Raw genomic sequence first — 17,873 nt, forward strand, 5'->3', positions numbered from 1 at the left:
CAGTTCCTTACAAGATTGCTTTCTTAGCCTTCTCTGTGGTTTGCCTCTGATAGTGAGCCTCATAGTAAGATATGATGGTGAAGCTGAACAATAAATCCTAATAATTAACATTTTAGAAACATGGTTTTAATATCATGGTAAGATAGGAAGTAGACTGTAAAGTTGACACTGTGCTTTAGACCAGTTTTAAGTGGTATGATTGCTTTCTGTGTTTATTATATAGATTTTATTTGGCTTTTAGATGAAAATAATGGATATCTTTTTGCTGAAGAAATGGGGAGATACATATGTTCTCTGGTGTTTTCACCTGCAGCAATTTAGGAATAGCCTTAAGAAACATACTGTTTAGTTTCTAATTACTGTTAAGAAATAAGAACTCAATATTAATTATGCTAAAGACCTAAAGTTGTTTTGAGAAGAATTCTCCAAAATTTGGATGTTTATTTCTTTTTTTTTTTTTTAATTTTTTTTTTCAACGTTTATTTATTTTTGGGACAGAGAGAGACAGAGCATGAACGGGCGAGGGGCAGAGAGAGAGGGAGACACAGAATCGGAAACAGGCTCCAGGCTCTGAGCCATCAGCCCAGAGCCCGACGCGGGGCTCGAACTCCTGGACCGCGAGATCGTGACCTGGCTGAAGTCGGACACTTAACCGACTGCGCCACCCAGGCGCCCCTGGATGTTTATTTCTAAATAATGTCACCTAACAGATCAACTGGTTTGTTACCTAGGGGTACATTTTGTAGCTACTTCACCCTGGTTGAGCTGTCAGGAGACTGAGCTGCTCCAAACGTAAGGGGGTTATGGATGATCTCTTGTACTAGCAAGTATTGATTAAAATACGTTCTTAAGATCTTTTGGTCCAAATGGTCTCAGCTTTATTTTGGTAGGTGCAGTCCTTTGTCATCTGGACACTTGCTCGGGTTTTGAACAGGGCCAGAATGTTTTCTCAGAGACCCATTGGCACTTGTGGTTCATTCCTGCCCACATGGCCAATGAAGGCATCCGTCAGGCTTCTCAACTTTTAATACTGAATGAAAAGTCTTCCACCAAAGTCACGGTTCTCCCTGCAATCAGAAGTAAAAAAATATCAGCACTCTAGTTTCCTGTCAGTGTGAATGATTATGAATTCAAAGATCACATAAAGGAAAGTATGTAATAGCTAACATATCACTAATTTAGTTTATCTGAGCCCATATATACCAACCTACCTTCCCAAAGGATAGCAGTAACAATCGTGAGAAACTTGTGTTAACTAATTTATATGTTTCTTTAATGCAGAGCTTTTTAGCAAACTGAACTTCTCACAAACTAAATTACTTCAGATCTCTAAGTGGGGTATACATTATGTAGCATTTTTCAAACTTATTGGACAATGGAAGTATGTGTTTTTTAAAAATATTTTATTTACTTTTGCAAGACAGAGACAGAGCGTGAGCAAGGGAGGGACAGAGAGAGAAGGAGACACAGAATCTGAAGCAGGCTCCAGGCTCTGAGCTGTCAGCACAGAGTCTGACACGGGGCTGGAACCCATGAACCATGAGATCATGACCTGAGCCAAAGTCGGACACTTAATCAGCAGAGCCACCCAGGCGCCCCCGGAACCATGTTTTTTTTTTTTTAAGTGATCTTACACATGTTGGTAAATTGCTAATTGCTAGTCTAAGACTAGCCCCTTAAACAAATAGAAACATTTTCTTTCCCTGAGTTATAGTTTAATAGTATGCCTTTTAGTGAGTAGGGACATTAGAAGTAGCTATATGAAGGCCATTAGAACTATAAACTGTTTTTGAAGACATTGTCCAGTACATTAGTTAGCATTCTTGGGATAAATTCCTCCTGTGATTTGATAGTTGGTAAGGCCGTGTGTTTTTCTTTCCTGTCAGATGAGAGTTATATAAGCCATTATGCTTTTTTTTTTTTGCCTAGCCCAGATCAATTTAGTGCATGAACATGGGACTTACTTAGCTCTCCTGTTTGGCATACTAAGAATTTTTACTCCCCTTTTATGTTTACATAGCTTGGTAGTCAGATCCCAGCCTTACTTTATTAATCTTTAATAGAAGATAATATCTAGCATTTGCATTTTTGTGAATATCGCATGAAATACCATTTTTTAATTGCCCACCCATGTGTCTGACATACCGTAGGATGCTCAATAAATGCTAGAGGACTATTTTTTTTTATAGATTTAACATTTTCTGTTTCTAATTTTATAAACTTATTTCATATACATCCTTCGAAGCAACTCAGTCTTATTTAGAAATGAGTGAAGTATAAATACTAAAAGAAAAAGATTACAAACATCACATTAAAAGCATTGCCATGGTAGATATAAAGAAATGAAGTGAGGCAACCATGGGTAGAGTTGATAAAAGAGGTGAGACACCCCTTGTAAACAGTGTCTTCAAGATTTGGATTATGAGGAAGTAGCACACGGGCCACAGTTTCATACAGCAACTCAGCAGGGGCAGTGATTCTGAACAAAATGCTGGCTTCAACTTGAATCAAAGTCAGTTTTCAAAATAGCTGCTGCACTTTTGAAATTTTTGGGTGCGCTGCATGTTTATGCTGTGGATGGAAAAGGGAGTTCCTCCTGGAGGAATTTTAATAGGGCCAGAAGTTGGGAGGCACATTTATAGTTTGTGAAGCAAGAATGCCTGTGAGCATCAGGCATTTCAGTGATGGAACTTCAGCCCTGTTGGAATAGAACATATTAGACGTTTGGTCGAACTGTCTCCCGCTCACAGGGGGATACTCTAACATTTCTGACCCTAAGACTCAGGGAGAGTCCATAATCTACAGTGTTGCAGGATTGGTGACTGGCTCACTTCTCAGCCACTTTTCAGTCTTTTCAGCCACGCCAGCACATGGCTAGGATCATGGGTTAAGGGACCACGAAATTTATCATCCAGACCACACTTTTCAGAATGAAAAGAGGCACTATTAATTGTTAATGATTAAGCCAGGACCACAGAATAAATAAAACACAACGGTCCTGGGCAAGTGACATTTAGTCATTTTAGCTAATAACCCTTTTCTGTGTTGTCTTTAAATACAGAAGGTTTCATATTTATTGTATGTTAGCTCTCCTGATACTTCTGTACTCACTGTAGCAGCACAGAAACTCAGAAAGCTGTCTGCCCTCTTTTAATTTTCCTGAACCATGTGTTTATTTTCTAATTTGGTGAGATATTTTCTTTTTGTGTTCAAAATTACCATCTATTATTGAACTCTATTTAATCAGCTAAAAGACTATCTTATACATTATTAAGTAAGCCATAATGATTCTTTCTTTGGACTCCACCAGCCAGGTAATAACCATGGGGCATATTAAAGGACAGAGGGGGAGCAGAAGCCTTGGTGTCCAGCCTGGTAATTGCATGCTTGGCATAGACTGGATCCTGCATGATTAACAGTATTAGAATATTGCTTTCATTTTCTATTATGCAGTTCTATTTAGGCTGTTGAAATTAAATTAGTGTTGATGACTCTCAATGTTCAAAGCCATTGTAAATGAAAGTTACATTTCTCTGTCACATGTTCCCTCCCCACTCTCATCTTAACAGAAAAAAGCTTGGCAAGACCACAAGCGGGAATGCAAATGTCTTAAAAGCTGCAAACCCAGGTATCCCCCGGATTCCGTTCGACTTCTTGGCAGAGTTGTTTTCAAACTTGTGAGTATGAAATTCGTGAAATATGCTAGGGGTTTAATTTAGCCAAAGCTCTTGAAGTTGCAGGTACTATTCATATTTAAGGCTGTCTTTAAACGCATATGAAGGGAGAAGGTAGATTACTCCAGGGAGTATTTTAAGACAGAAACTTGCTGTTTTCCTGTTAGTCACAGCCTCAGTGGTGGTGAGGCAGCACCACCTTTGAGGGCCCTCTGTGTGTGTGACCTCCCGGGAATAGAAACACAAGGTCCTGTATCTAAGGCGTGAGATGCCAGTGATGTCTGTTATGTTCCCTTCATTATTTTTCGACTGTGAACCTATGCACTAACTTTTTGGTTGCTTCTTCAAGTGAGGTTTTAATTAGATGATAATTAATCTTACATGAAAGTGTGATTATCTTTTTTTTTTTTTTTTTTTTATAGCCAAGTTTCACTGAAATTGTTTCTTCAGTCCTTTCCCCTACTTTACCAAAACATTCACTAGATTCTTTGAAATAAACCTCTGGCAATACCCTCCAGACCTTTTTTTGGCCAGAATTTCACATGAATATCTCTTTCTCAAATTATTTCAGTCTCCAGCTTTGTTCTGTCCTGTTGGTTATTGACTTTTATTGGGGGGGGGGCTATAAAATTTAATAGAGAGTTTTAAGAATGTAAAAGTATGATTATACACTTAAAACTAACAAGATGTTATATGCCAGTAACATCTCAATTTCCAAAAAATGAATGTGGAATATGAAATGGGCATTGTCTTTGAACTGAGTATATGACATCCATCGTATAATTAACCACTATTTGCAAATGTATATATTGTGTTGAACTAAAAAATACAAATTTATTTCAAAGCGATAATAAATTCAGATCAACTTTGTTATTATGCATTTCTTTAATCTCTGTGATCATTATAATATTTGAGTCTGAAATTTTTTTTACTTTATTAATATTGAAAAGGTAGAGAACCAGGACCCACTGCATCAGAATCTAATAGAAAGCAATTATAGTAATAGCTACCTTCTATTGAACACATCCTATTTCCAGGCCCTGTCCTACTTGCTTTACACGATAGACCTCATTTTTCCCCATAACAACCCAGAGAATCAGGTGCTATGATTACTATGTTTTAGATTAGGAAAGGTGAGATAGCTTGTTCAAAGTTTTACAGTTTGTAATAAATTATTATTTTATTCAGCCATCTCTGCTTTTCCATAACCATTAGTAGCAAAATCCTTACAGTGATATAAATCTGTGGGTAGAGCTGGGGAAAAAGAAATAAAAGTATGAAAATTTGTTGTAAAAGAGTTTTCCATTTGGAAATTAAACTGGTAGATTAAGTCACAACTTAGATTTTATTTTACAATTGTTACTGATTAAATAATTCAACTCTAAGAAAGTGATGAAGAGAAGGAATATATAGAAAGTTGTCTTTTTAAACGGACTTTTATTAAAATATCTAAAGATAGTCAAATATATTCATTTATATATTAGAGCACTTGAAATTGTTTTTGGTGTTTTCCCCCTTTGCTTCATAGATGGAAGAAACACCCTCTGAATCGGAGAAACTTTATTCATTTTATGATCTGGAGTCAAGTAAGTGGTTGTCTATATCACCATCAAAAGAATCCTATCATTTATTTGCTGACCCTGTGTGTTGCTTTCTTTTTAACATTGCTTTTCTTTCTCTTTATTATGTGAGGCAAATCTAATAACACTTTTCATATTTTTATCTACGACTGACTATTTATTTATTTATTCCAGGGTAGTTTTGGCAATTTAGGAGTTTGTAAAGAACCATAACCCACTCTTAGTTTCTTTTTGATGTCCAGGAAGAGTGATGTGAACAAGGGGGTTCCAGGGAATTTTTGGGTTCACTGGTCCTTTAGATAATAAGGAAAGTAGAAGGTATGGCTGACTTGGGATGCCTGACAGCATTGAGTGTTGTTTTTCTTTTGAACTACCACAGTGGTGGCCGTGCTGTTTGGGGACACTGAGTGGCCTTCCAAATCAGAGTGTTCAGTAAATGTAGGGTTTATTTTTCCTTCTTATTGGCACACACCCTCTTCAGTGAGGTTGTAACTGACTTCACCCCAAAGTAGCTAGACCTTGTAGGGTAAATTTTGCCACACAGTTTAGTATTTCTGGGTGGAGACCAATAAGAAGATGATCTTGTATAGATTTATGGTTATGGGATCCTAAGTGCCAGTGATAATAAATTATTATTCAAGAAATCATGGGGTTAATTATTCCGTTGAACAAGTAATTTAAAGAGAATATGTAGACCTGACACGAGCAGGAGAATTATGCTATAGTTCAACTTGATGTATGTTTTCAAGTTTTAATAGAGAAGTAATTAGTCATTTTTTCATGTTATATTATGGCTAGGTAATTAACATCTCTTGCAGTGAGTTTTACTGTTAACATTAGCCCTGCTCAGTAGTGGTTTCACACGTGCTGCCTTAAGTACAGTGTTCTCAGATGTTATTAATTGTACACTCCTTAGTCTTAACACGTTTTTGTGGTACAGATTAAACTGAGTTTTCAAAGGGGTGATATTTGGATAACTACTCTTTGGAACCTTCTCCTTCTATTTGGGTTTTAGCAGCACCACATCTTTTTTTTTTTTTTTTTTAAATTAATTAATTAATTAATTATTTTTAAAATTTATGTCCAAGTTAGTTAGCATATAGTGCAATTATGATTTCAGGAGTAGATTCCAGTGATTCATCCTCTTATGTATAACACCCAGTGCTCATCCCAACAAGTGCCCTGCTTAATGCCCCTCATCCATTTAGCCCAACCCCCACCCATAACCCCTCCAGAGCAACCATCAGTTTGTTCTCTGTATTTAAGAGTCTCTTCTGTTTTGTCCCCCTCCTTGTTTTTATATTATTTTTGCTTCCCTTCCCTTATGTTCATCTGTTTTATATCTTAAATTCCACATGTGAGTAACGTCATATGGTATTTGTCTTTTTCTGACTGACTTATTTTACTTAGCATGATACATTCTAGTTCCATCCACGTTGTTGCAGATGGCAAGATTTCCTTCTTTTTGAATGCCAAGCAATACTCCATTGTGTGTATATGTATACACACACACACACACACACACACACACACACACATATTATACACACACACCACATCTTCTTTATCCAGTCATCTGTTGATGGACATTCGGGCTCTTTCCAGACTTTGGCTCTTGTGGACAGTGCTGTAAACAGCACCACATCTTGTTCATTCAATGTGGAAATAACTTGAAGTTGGGGTTTCTTGGGTTGGTCCCTGTTTCCTTCACAATGTGCTATGTGACACATTTCACCAGATGAACTTTAGCTGAACTTTTTACTTCTCATTTTTTTTTCCTGCCTTTGAGATACACTGTTTATCAGTTAGTTATGCTCTGGTTGTAAATTGTTTCATGGGAAAATCTGCTTAAATTCACTGACTTTAAGCATTTATGATGGCTTGAACACATGCACAGGATAATGTGGAGAATCTGTAACGCACATCTTTACCGATTCTGGTTGTAGTGGTTTTCATCTGTATGTGTATTTATTTTGTTTTGATAGGCATTTGATCCTATATTGTCGATGAAGTTTGGCAGAACTTAATTGATAATATATGTGTCATAATTTGTAGTTGTCAACAAATAAAAAGAAACATATTTGCTCTCTGTCAGAATGAAATCTAGAGCAGGAAATACCTGGTTTAATAGCTAACATTGAACATCTGAAAGTTATCCATTAAAAATTCACTGTGTGATTGTGCTATTTATTTTCCCTTTAAAAAAGATATTAACAAACTGACCGAAGATAAGAAAGAGGGCCTCAGGCAACTTGTAATGACATTTCAACATTTCATGAGAGAAGAAATACAGGATGCTTCTCAGCTGCCACCTTCCTTTGACATTTTTGAAGCTTTTGCAAAAGTAAGTGTTAAGTGTTTGAAATCTTTGTTAATGCCATAAATCAACCCTTTACTTTTTCTTTTGTTGATCCTTGAAAATCCAGGATTTTCAAGCCTTAAATCACTCTCCCACCTTAATAAGTGGAGAATGAGAGAATGTATTGCTTCTGTTGAAAAGGGTATTACCTTTTCTGTCTCATCAGTACACTTATTAACGGCCGAGCACGTTCATTGTCTGCACTCTTGAAAGGGTTGCTTTCTTTTCTAAAAGAAAGCAGTATATTATTCCATTGTTTCTTACTAATGGATTCAAGTTTGCCAATTACATTCATTTGCTTTTGTGGTTGTTTCTGTGATAGATCTTGGTCTTTAAAGTGAAAAATTTATTGGAATCCATTTCTTGATTAAGTGAATTCTAAATAATATGAAAATATAACCATTTCTGATTTAAAAATAATTGTCTAAAAATCTGTTTAAGTGTTTTATGTCACTGAAATCCTAGACTAGAGATAGAAAATTGGTTTAATTCAATATTTTATCTGCGGTCTCTTGGTAGACACTATCTGACATGCTTTGTTTAGAATGATTCTGAGGGTTTGTTTGGGCTCAAGGAGAAAGAATGCGCCGACTGATCCTTGCTGTCTATCCTCGGATCAGGACAAAGGACCAGATACATCCCCACTAATGCTGTGTGTTTGCTCTCCTTGCCTTCTCATAGTGTGTTTTTGGGTTTGCTTAAATATCGATCACATTTTAATAACAAGTAAAATTTTACATTCGAGGGTGATTTTGCCACCGATGTTGCAATTTGTAAGTGCACATCTACTAACGTACTTATCCCATGAATATTTTTAAGGTGTGTTTTACAATCTGTCTGTTTTCTAAGATTTTAAATGTGATCAGTGTGATTGCTAGAGATTTATTCTTGTTTTCCCCAAATGTATTTGTATTCTTTAGGGTACGTTTTTATGATTTTTCTGGTAATGTCATCTTAGCATTAAATTTTCATCTGTCTTCAATTTAAAACTGATTTTAAAATATAATGGTTACTTACAACACATGTGAGAAGTTTCTCGTGTGTTTTTATTTCACATCCCTCTGAAAATTATAACCTTTGGGAATACCGTGTGTACAATGCACACAGGTGCTTAAACACTATACAAAGTAACACCTCCTGAGAGATAAAAAAAAAAGTGCCTTATGATGACTATAACTTCATTCTTAGTGTAAAGTCTGTGCCTTTTCTGTGACAGTTTTTTTCTGTTATTAGAAAATGTTCAAGTGCTAGTTACTGGTGTTATTAGTCTTTATGAAAAACACTGAAAAGTCCTTTCTGTCGCTCAGTGTAAAATGTGAATTACTATCTTATTTCTCTAATTTCTTTTAAAAAATTTAGTTTCACGTATCTTGCAGTGAAACTCTTTCCACGCCGTGTAGGGGGAAAGTTACGTCTCTGTGGATAAGCAGACAAAGTTTTAATAATATTCTCTCCTCCCCACGTGGTTGTATCTGACATTGCCACAAAAGTAGAACATGTGTTCACCTTTGAGCTTTTGAGGGGAACTGGACTCAGATCTGTGATTTCTGCCTTAAAATGTGGGTTAAAGCAGCATTAACCTAAGACCCCCTGTACCTCCTTTTAAAAGTTTTGTTGGGTTACTTTTCTGCTTACAATATGTCCTTGAAAGGGGTCACTTTCCTCCTCCGCCTCATTTCTCCCTACTTTCTTCTTTGTCATTGTTTTTGTAGAGTAGTCTCATGTTAAGCTGATTGCGTCCTGCACACCTCAGGGATGAGCTGCTGAGCTCCTACCACTGCTAACGTGTGATGGTGCAGGTCACAAGTGCGTTGGAAGTGGATGGAGAACATTGGGCAGACGATTTTATCCCTGAAACTGCCCCTCCCTGTGTCCCTGGCATAGAATTAACCGAGGGAAGTTGTCCCCACAGGGCGTACTGCCCACCGCTGCTGCTTTCATACATACAGGCTGTCAAGAGTGGTTCTGCACTGCCCTGCCTTCCTCAGCCTTTTGGATTCATGCTTTGAAGAAGGCTGGCGTTACCTGGCCTCAATAAACGAAGTCCTGTTTTATGTTTTGCTTTTGGTCCCCTTCGTTAACATTCATTCTGGTTTGTGAAGGTGTTGGCCATGCCGAGCTTATGTGTCAGCTCATCTCGTGGTCACTTATGGCGTAAGCAACTCTGAGAGCTTTTCTAAATTTGTTTATATCTTAATTTTTTGGACTTTTTGATTATGGACTTTTCCAAACGTGCATGAAAGTAGGGAGACAGGTATAATGAACCCTCCTGTTTCCATCACCTGGTTTCAGTAATTTTCTTTTTTTTTTTTTTTTTTTGTTTCAGTAATTTTCACACTTGTTTTATATCTGATATTTTAATACTTAGATTTCAGACAAATGTTCTTTTTTCATTTATATTTCCAAATACTCCTTACAATTAGTCTTTTGTTATGAAGCCTCTCGGCTACTTGAGAAGTTAGTGAATTCAGTTATTAAATTAAGCAGACCCTTTTTTTCAGGCCTAGTATGTACAAAGCATTCTTGATACAAGTTATAGAAATATGTTGTTATAAATCTGAAAATTATTTACTACGGCAAAAAAACCTTACCAAGTCAAAAGTCTTACTTGGGGATATGCGTATTAAACTTGCACTTGCCAGAAAATGAAAGGACTCAGTGGAGGATGAAAGGGTTCTTAATCCTGAGAGCATGTTTCATTCCCTGCTAGCCTTTTTTTCTTTTTCCTTTCCTCCTCCCCCTCCCCCTCCTCCTCCTCCTCCTTCTTTTTTTAGTTAACATAGTGTAATATTAGTTTCAGGTTTGCAATATAGTGGTTCAGCACTTCCATGTGTCACTCTGTGCTCATCATGACAAGTGCAGTCCTTAATCCCCATCACCTATTTCCCTCATCCCCCCACCACCTCCCTTCTGGTGACCATTGTGTGTTCTCTGTAGTTAAGAGTCTGTTTCTTGGTTTCTCCCTCTCTCTCTCTCTCTCTCTTTCTTTTTTCCCTTTGCTCATTTATTTTTTTAAATTCCATGTATGAGTGAAATCATGGTATTTGTCTTTCTCTGACTCATTTCACTTAGCATAAATATTCTCTAGCTCCACCCATGTCATTGCAGATGGCAAGATTTCATTCTTTATGACTAATAATCCATTATATATATATATGTATATATGTATATGTATATATATATATATATGTACACACACACACACACACACACACACACACACACGCATGCATGCCAGGTCTTCTTTATTCATCAATTGATGGCCACTTGGGCTGTTTCCATAATTTGGCTGTTGTAGATAATGCTGCTATAAACAGGCTGGTGGCTTTTTCTAATAGAAGACCATGAGTAATTCCTTAAAAGTTGGCAGTTTATGTTTTGAACACTCTGGGATTTTCTGTTGAAAATAGTGTATGTATCTCCTGTTGAACTAGATTCTTAGCACGGAATGTGCTTCTGCTACTTTAAGACTTGGTTTTACTTAGAACCTCCCGTACCCTCCCTCCCCAACCCCTTCTTCCAAAGACATTATTGGGTAGTCATTTTTGGTGGATCTTGTTTCCAAGTAGGCCTCTTTTTCCTCCACTTAGCACCAATATTAGTCTCCTGCTCCCCACTCCCACATAAACAAACAGACTTGCGGATAGCAATTACCAGTGGGGGTTTAGATTGTAGGAGTTTGCTTTATAAATATATCCTATCCACTTATTAATTTACTGCCTGGGTATAGAAAAGTAAATAGCATGAGGCATATGAAGGAGAAATTTTTCTAGGGGAGGGTATCCAGGAAGACTCCACATAGAAAGTAAAATTAATGGCATGGATTTCAGAAGAGAGGGTGGTATAGGGAAACAGTCATAGACAAATGGTCTGGAAATGCTGGTGGGGAGTGAAGGGTGCTGGCTCCTCTGACCCCCTGAACTGAGAAAAACATACTGAAGATTTGAAAGAGAAGATTTGAAAAGGTGGTTGTTCTCTGTGGAATATATGTTTCTGTTATATTTGGTGATACAATAAGAGTTTGAATAAAAGCTTGACGTTTAAAATGTTTGTTTTGCATTAGTTGGTAATAGAAAATTAGTGAAGGTAATAGCACCTCCAGACTTTCTACAGAAGGGGCTGCAGAGCGGTGATGTGGTTGGATGGAGGGGCTGGGGGAATTGGCCGGGAGCTCTATTTGCACAATAGTTTGCTTGGTTTTTTAAAAATTAGATTGTATGTAGGGTGCTTGGGCAGCTTAGTCAGTTAAGTGTTTGACTTCAGCTCAGGCCATCATCTCATGGTTCAAGAGTTCAAGCTCTGCATTGGGCTCTGCACTGAGAGTGTGGAGCCTGCTTGGAATTCTCTCTCTCCCTCTCTCTCGGCCCCCCTCCCCCAGCAAAAAAAAACCCCTAGAAACTTAAATTAGATTGTATGTTACTGGGGGTGGCGGTGGTTGAAGGGCCTGACTGAATGGAATTGAAGGTGTCAAGTGTGAGGAAAGCGATGGGAACTGCTGAGAGTGATTGCGGTGGCCAAAGTGTGGGCTGCATTGGAGATACTTACAAATGAGCACACAGGAGAGGTGTGGTTATTTGTATGTTCATGAGAGGTGGAGGCTAGATTCACTCTGCCGACTCTTTGTCAGATTGTTTAGAGAAGATTTGTGTGTCTGTCTCCGCAGGCCCCTTCTCCTTACCAGCCCACAATTTTTTTCTTCCCCTTCTACCTTCAAATAAAATTTCGGGTCAGGTTTCAAAATGGATTTATCTTAGCATGACCACTGCTGTGGTTCAGTCTACTGTTTGAGGTTCTAAATATTTGCTACAAATAGAGAAAAATGTTTATACTATAACTAATAAATAAAAACTTTAAATGGTGAGACAACAGCAATTAAGAGAAGGACTAATTTAAATGGATGCCAAATAGTATGAAGGTTAAGTTGCTTTCTTAGACGAGAAAATAAAATTCTCTTAAGGTTGATGTCCTCATCTTGTTAATGGGAATAATACTAACAATAACTTTCATTTGCTTTCACAGATGAAAGTGAGGATTAAATCAAAAGTACTTCATGTGTCTAACATATATTATAAATTTCTACTACTGCTGGCCCCGCCTCCCAGCTTTATTTATATTCCAGTCTAAAAGTTCAGTGTTTTACGTCTCCCTGTGCTGTCATGTGGATTATCAAGAGTGTAGTGTGGCTCATTGTAAACCAGAGTTGCAGACCATGGCTTACAGTCGTGCCCAGCGCTGGTGTCTCTGGAGATGCTGAAAATTACCTATCTTGTTGAGAAGAAAGTTTGCGAACAGGAAATAGTACCTTTCCCCTAGTAATGGGCTTGGTTTCAGCCCGTAGTTATGGCAGACAAAAATCATTTACTGTTTCCTGCATTCATGACAACTCCGTGACTTAAGAGTAGTTTCTTGGGATGCCAGACAGGAAACATAAAAGTAAGCTTTCCATGATGAATGAAATGTTTCCCACACATGCATTTTAAAAAGCTGAAATTAAAAGATTCATTAGTCATCAGGTTATAATTCACTGAAATGGCATGGAATGAGTACTGTTTCTCTATTCCATCCCTAGAAATATATATTGATTATTATCGGTAATGGTTATTAATGCCTAAACTTAATGTCAGTAGAGATAGTTTTGAGTTTATTTTCTATGCAAAGAGTATATATATATATATATATATATATATATATATATATATTTTTTAGAGATTATTGCATAGAGTTGTTTAAACATGTACTTAATTATTTTTTCTGGACTTACTGCTTCCTTCTCTAGAAATGCATTTGGTAGACCGATTAGAAATGTGATAAGATCTGAGTAATAAAATACAGAATGAGCTAGTTGCTTGAAATGTTTCAAAAAAACCTGTTGAATTGGAAATAACAATATTAGAAGTGTCCTTCCTGACCATAAAACATGTGTCATTATGTTTCCAGAGTTCTGCAAAGTACTCTTTAATTTTATAATATTGTACAACTGCCACAGAATTTTTTTATTAGAAATTCCACATCTGTTTGAGAAGATGTTCTCTCCCTTTCCCTTTCAAACAAAGTAATAATTCTGGTAGCATGTTATTTTTTTTCTTTCGGGTACATATGTGACCTCCACAGCTTGTCTTTCTAAACTCTAAACGTTAATGTTATTAGTTGCAGCTGGTTTTTCAGTATACACTGTGCTTGTACAGATTTGAAAATGAGTTTTGTGGAAGGGTTTTCTGTATTATGATACTTAAATTTTACGTTGATTTGCATTCTGTGCAAATTCTTTTTTACTGGGAGAGAATTCTTTTTTATTACAGAAACAGTGGGAAATTATTAAAACAAGAATCTTGCAGGGGCGCCTGGGTTGCGCAGTCGGTTAAGTGTCCGACTTCAGCCAGGTCACGATCTTGCGGTCCGTGAGTTCGAGCCCCGCGTCGGGCTCTGGGCTGATGGCTCAGAGCCTGGAGCCTGTTTCCGATTCTGTGTCTCCCTCTCTCTCTGCCCCTCCCCCCGTTCATGCTCTGTCTCTCTCTGTCCCAAAAATAAATAAATGTTGAAAAAAAAATTAAAAAAAAAAACAAAAAACCAAGAATCTTGCAAATTCATAATAGGAAAAGAATAGTGATTTAATGTCTATCTATATATATTTTTAATGTTTATTTATTCTTGAGACAGAGACAGAGCGTGAGTCGGGGAGGGGCAGAGAGAGAGGGAGACACAGGATCCTGGGCACGCTCCAGGCTCTGAGCCGTCAGCACAGAGCCCCATGCGGGGCTCGAACCCACAAACTGTGAGATCATGACCTGAGCTGAAGTCGGACACTCAACCGACTGAGCCACCCAGGTGCCCCGTGATTTAATATTTTTGATAGAGATACGTTAGAAAGAAGACAGAAGACAATAGTAATGATATTATTATATTCGAGACTGCATACTTGCATTTGGCTGGTGTGTGTCTTTAGACCAAGAGTATTACTATAATCTATGTGATATTCTGCCATAACCTCATGATTTTAGTAAAGTGTATAAAATCAGCAAGAAGGAAAAATTACCAAATAACTCTTTCTTTGGTCCTTTTTGTTCGGAAGAGCAGTGTGCCTCGGTAGAAAGTAGGAACAAAGGTGTTCGTGATATATTCAGTTTTTAATTTTCAAGTTTCAGTTTTGTTAGACCTCTTATTCTAGAGGTACTGGTGCTATATCATTTCACCATTGCTGCAAGGCGGATTTGTGGAAAGAATATTGCTTCTATTGTTTTGAAAGGTCGGGAGTGTGTGTGTGTGTTTGCCACATGAGGGTTTCAAGTTCATCTAGGACCAAATTTTAGAGCCTTTTTGTTGATCAGCTCAGTTGGGTTTCCCTACTGTAGCATGCTATAAAGTAGTAAAGAAAGCAATCTTTTGAATTAATAAAGTGATGAATTATCTAATTACAAAGTTGATGTGAAATGGCAGTATGATAACTTTGACTGCATTACCAAATGATCCCAGTGACTGATCAGATGTGCCTGAGTTCCATTAAGGAAAAATGTGCCATTAAATATTTAACACTGAAAGCGAGCAGATACACAGTATTGCTAACCTCTGATCACCAGGGTGCATGTATCTGTACATTTGGAGGTAGCTGCTACATGAGACCGCTCTTGTCTGCTCAGCACAGCTGCTAGAAGACTTGGTTATTGGGATTATACCTCTCTTCTGGTTTTAAGTAAAGCAGGCAAACAGCCAAGTTGCTTAACTGCATGCAGATCCTGGCATTCTCATTATGAAATGCTGATGCATTTATGATTTATATGTTTTTTTCTTTTATTACAATAAATGGAATCTCTGCATAGATTCAAAAGACCATTATTCTCAAAAATGTTCTTCCAAATAAAGTGACATTTGTGGGACACTTGGGCTTTCAAAACAAAACAAGTTATTGTGTTTTTAATATGTGTTTCATGTTCATTTTTAGCCATTCAGTTAATATTTATCTTCATTTAAGTGTAAATAACCTATGATGAGTTGGTGTATGTTTATTATAAAGACCAGATGTTAGCTAACTTCTGAAGTTGGGAAGGATAATTAGTAAATTCTTAATCAGCATTTTTGTTCAAACCTGTGTTGGTCAAGGTTAATTGCTTATGTAAGGCTAATGCTGTAATTAAAGCTACTGATGGATAAATGTGTTTGCCAAGCCTTGTTGCCTTATCTATTTGAGTGTATAACTTGCCATTAATTCAGATAGAGGCAATATTTTTTAAATGACAGTATGTCATTGTGAAATGGCAGAGGTTACATTCATTGTTTTGGCCATCCCTTTAGTAGCAGAAAGTGGAGTACTGTGTCTCTCTATTCAAGTGTGACATTTTTTAGAGTCAGGAATTTTATTTTGAATCCCTAGCAATCTTCATGGTATGCCAGGGCATGGTATTTAATTGATGACTGAATGAAGGACTGCATGAAAACCGTCCAGTGTTTGGATTTATGGAGTATATTTTGTTAAATATGTCTTATTTATTTATTTATTTATTTATTTATTTATTTTATTTATTTTGAGAGAGAGTGCATATACAAGTTGGGGAGGGGCAGAGAGAGAGAGAGAGAGAGAGAGAGAGAGAGAGAGAGAGAATCCCAAGCAGGTTCCATGCTTTCAGCACAGGGAGTGATGCGGGGCTCGAACTCATGAACCATGAGATCATGACTTGAGTTGAATTTCGGCCAACTCGCCGACTGAACCACCCAGGCGCCCCTAAATATATTTTAAAATTAATACGTTACTGCAAACATATAAGATCAGGTAGAAAGAAGTCTTTACCGTGGTAAAATTCAAGAAGTTCAGTAAGTTAGTTGATAGGTCAGAATCGCAGAGGCTGCCGTTATCTTCACTTGTTCAGGAAATGCCGAATCATGTTAGTGTTTTTAAAGTTCAGCTTTCCTTTTCTGTAAAAGCCTGCATAGTCAGTGTGGCTTCATAGGCCCGAAGGCAAAAGTGCATTATTACCGCGACATGGCAATTTGTTGTGTTTGCTGAAAGCGCCACTGATGGTCTCTGTGGCAGCTCCTTAGCTCTGCTGTTACCACCTGACCGCCTCTCTGGGCGATATGTAGTGAACAGGGTTGGATGTGTTCTAACAGAACTTCGTTTATGGACACTGAACATTGGTTTTCATAGATTTTTCACTTATCCCCAAATATTCTTCTTCTTATTTCTTTCCCAAACCTTTAAAAATGTAAGAAAACACTCCAAGCTTGCAGGCTGTGCAGAAACAGGTGGTGGGCCAGATTCGTCCCATGGACCATTGTTTGCCAACTCTTGAATTATTCTTTGGAAACCAGAAGATTTTTTTGCACACAGAAGGAAACAGAATATATGCTACCAGAAAATTCTCTAATTGAAAAGGATAGAAAATATTTTATCTGTTACCTTCTAATGAGCCATTAGTTCTACAGTTATACATTGCCAATCCCATTTGTAAGCACAGTATGTTTACAATAATTGAATTTTGAGTTTATTTTTTACTCCAATAAGATTTAATTCAATAACTTAAAAAAATAGTTGAATTCAGTAATATAGTAGGATAGATATAGTATAGGAAGAAATGAAATTGTTAAATAGGAAAAAGTGTGTACTGGGGTGCGTGGGTGGCCTGGTCGGTTAAGGGTCCAACTTCAGCTCAGATCATGATCTCATGGTTCCTGAGTTCAAGCCCCCACATCGGGCTCTGTGCTGTCAATGTAGAGGCCACTTGGGATCTTCTGTCTCCCTCTCACTCTCTTAAAAATATATAAACATTTAAAAAAATGTGTACTTCATTAATTTCTCATATACGTACACCATCATTCTTAGTTTTTTGTTTTTTTAACTGCCGGTGTTATATTTTGTTATTTTGCCCTGAAATGAATTGTAAAGACAATTTTCTAGTAGAAATATTTTGACCAAATTACTCAAGTTCAGAAAATTTTTGTTTGCTTCTTTAGGTCTTTTTTTAGATTATGGGTATTGCACTCAGACTTGACATACTGTGGTTTGACTATTTCTATTTGGAATGAGAAGGACCTCTTACGGGAGAAAAAAAACAAATATGTTTTAGGGACATACTGTTAATAGTAATAACAGTCGTGATGAACTGATCTGTTATATTTCATAATCAGAAACAGGGTGATAGTTTAATGGCGGAAATTAGGCATTACTATTTGATATGGAAAATAAGGCGACTTGGTATATTACAACGATGAACGAGTTTGGGGATGGCTTCCCTAAGCCAGATTAAAAAATGTGTCCTGATCAAGAGAGAA

The 17,873-nt window shown here is 37.2% G+C and overlaps 1 protein-coding gene across 1 annotated transcript in view; it reads left to right on the plus strand.

Annotated features, from left to right (window-relative positions):
- LOC122476129 (histone-lysine N-methyltransferase SMYD3-like) overlaps nt 1-17,873 on the plus strand; it is a 368,686-nt gene that overhangs the window by 179,348 nt on the left and 171,465 nt on the right. The window contains exons 3-5 of the mRNA XM_043568454.1: nt 3,570-3,677; nt 5,203-5,260; nt 7,462-7,598. Coding sequence (XP_043424389.1) covers nt 3,570-3,677; nt 5,203-5,260; nt 7,462-7,598 — 303 coding nt within the window. The remainder of the gene's footprint in view (nt 1-3,569; nt 3,678-5,202; nt 5,261-7,461; nt 7,599-17,873) is intronic.

The sequence above is a fragment of the Prionailurus bengalensis genome, chromosome E4 (genome assembly GCF_016509475.1).
Source record: "Prionailurus bengalensis isolate Pbe53 chromosome E4, Fcat_Pben_1.1_paternal_pri, whole genome shotgun sequence".
Taxonomy (NCBI): Eukaryota; Metazoa; Chordata; class Mammalia; order Carnivora; family Felidae; genus Prionailurus; species Prionailurus bengalensis.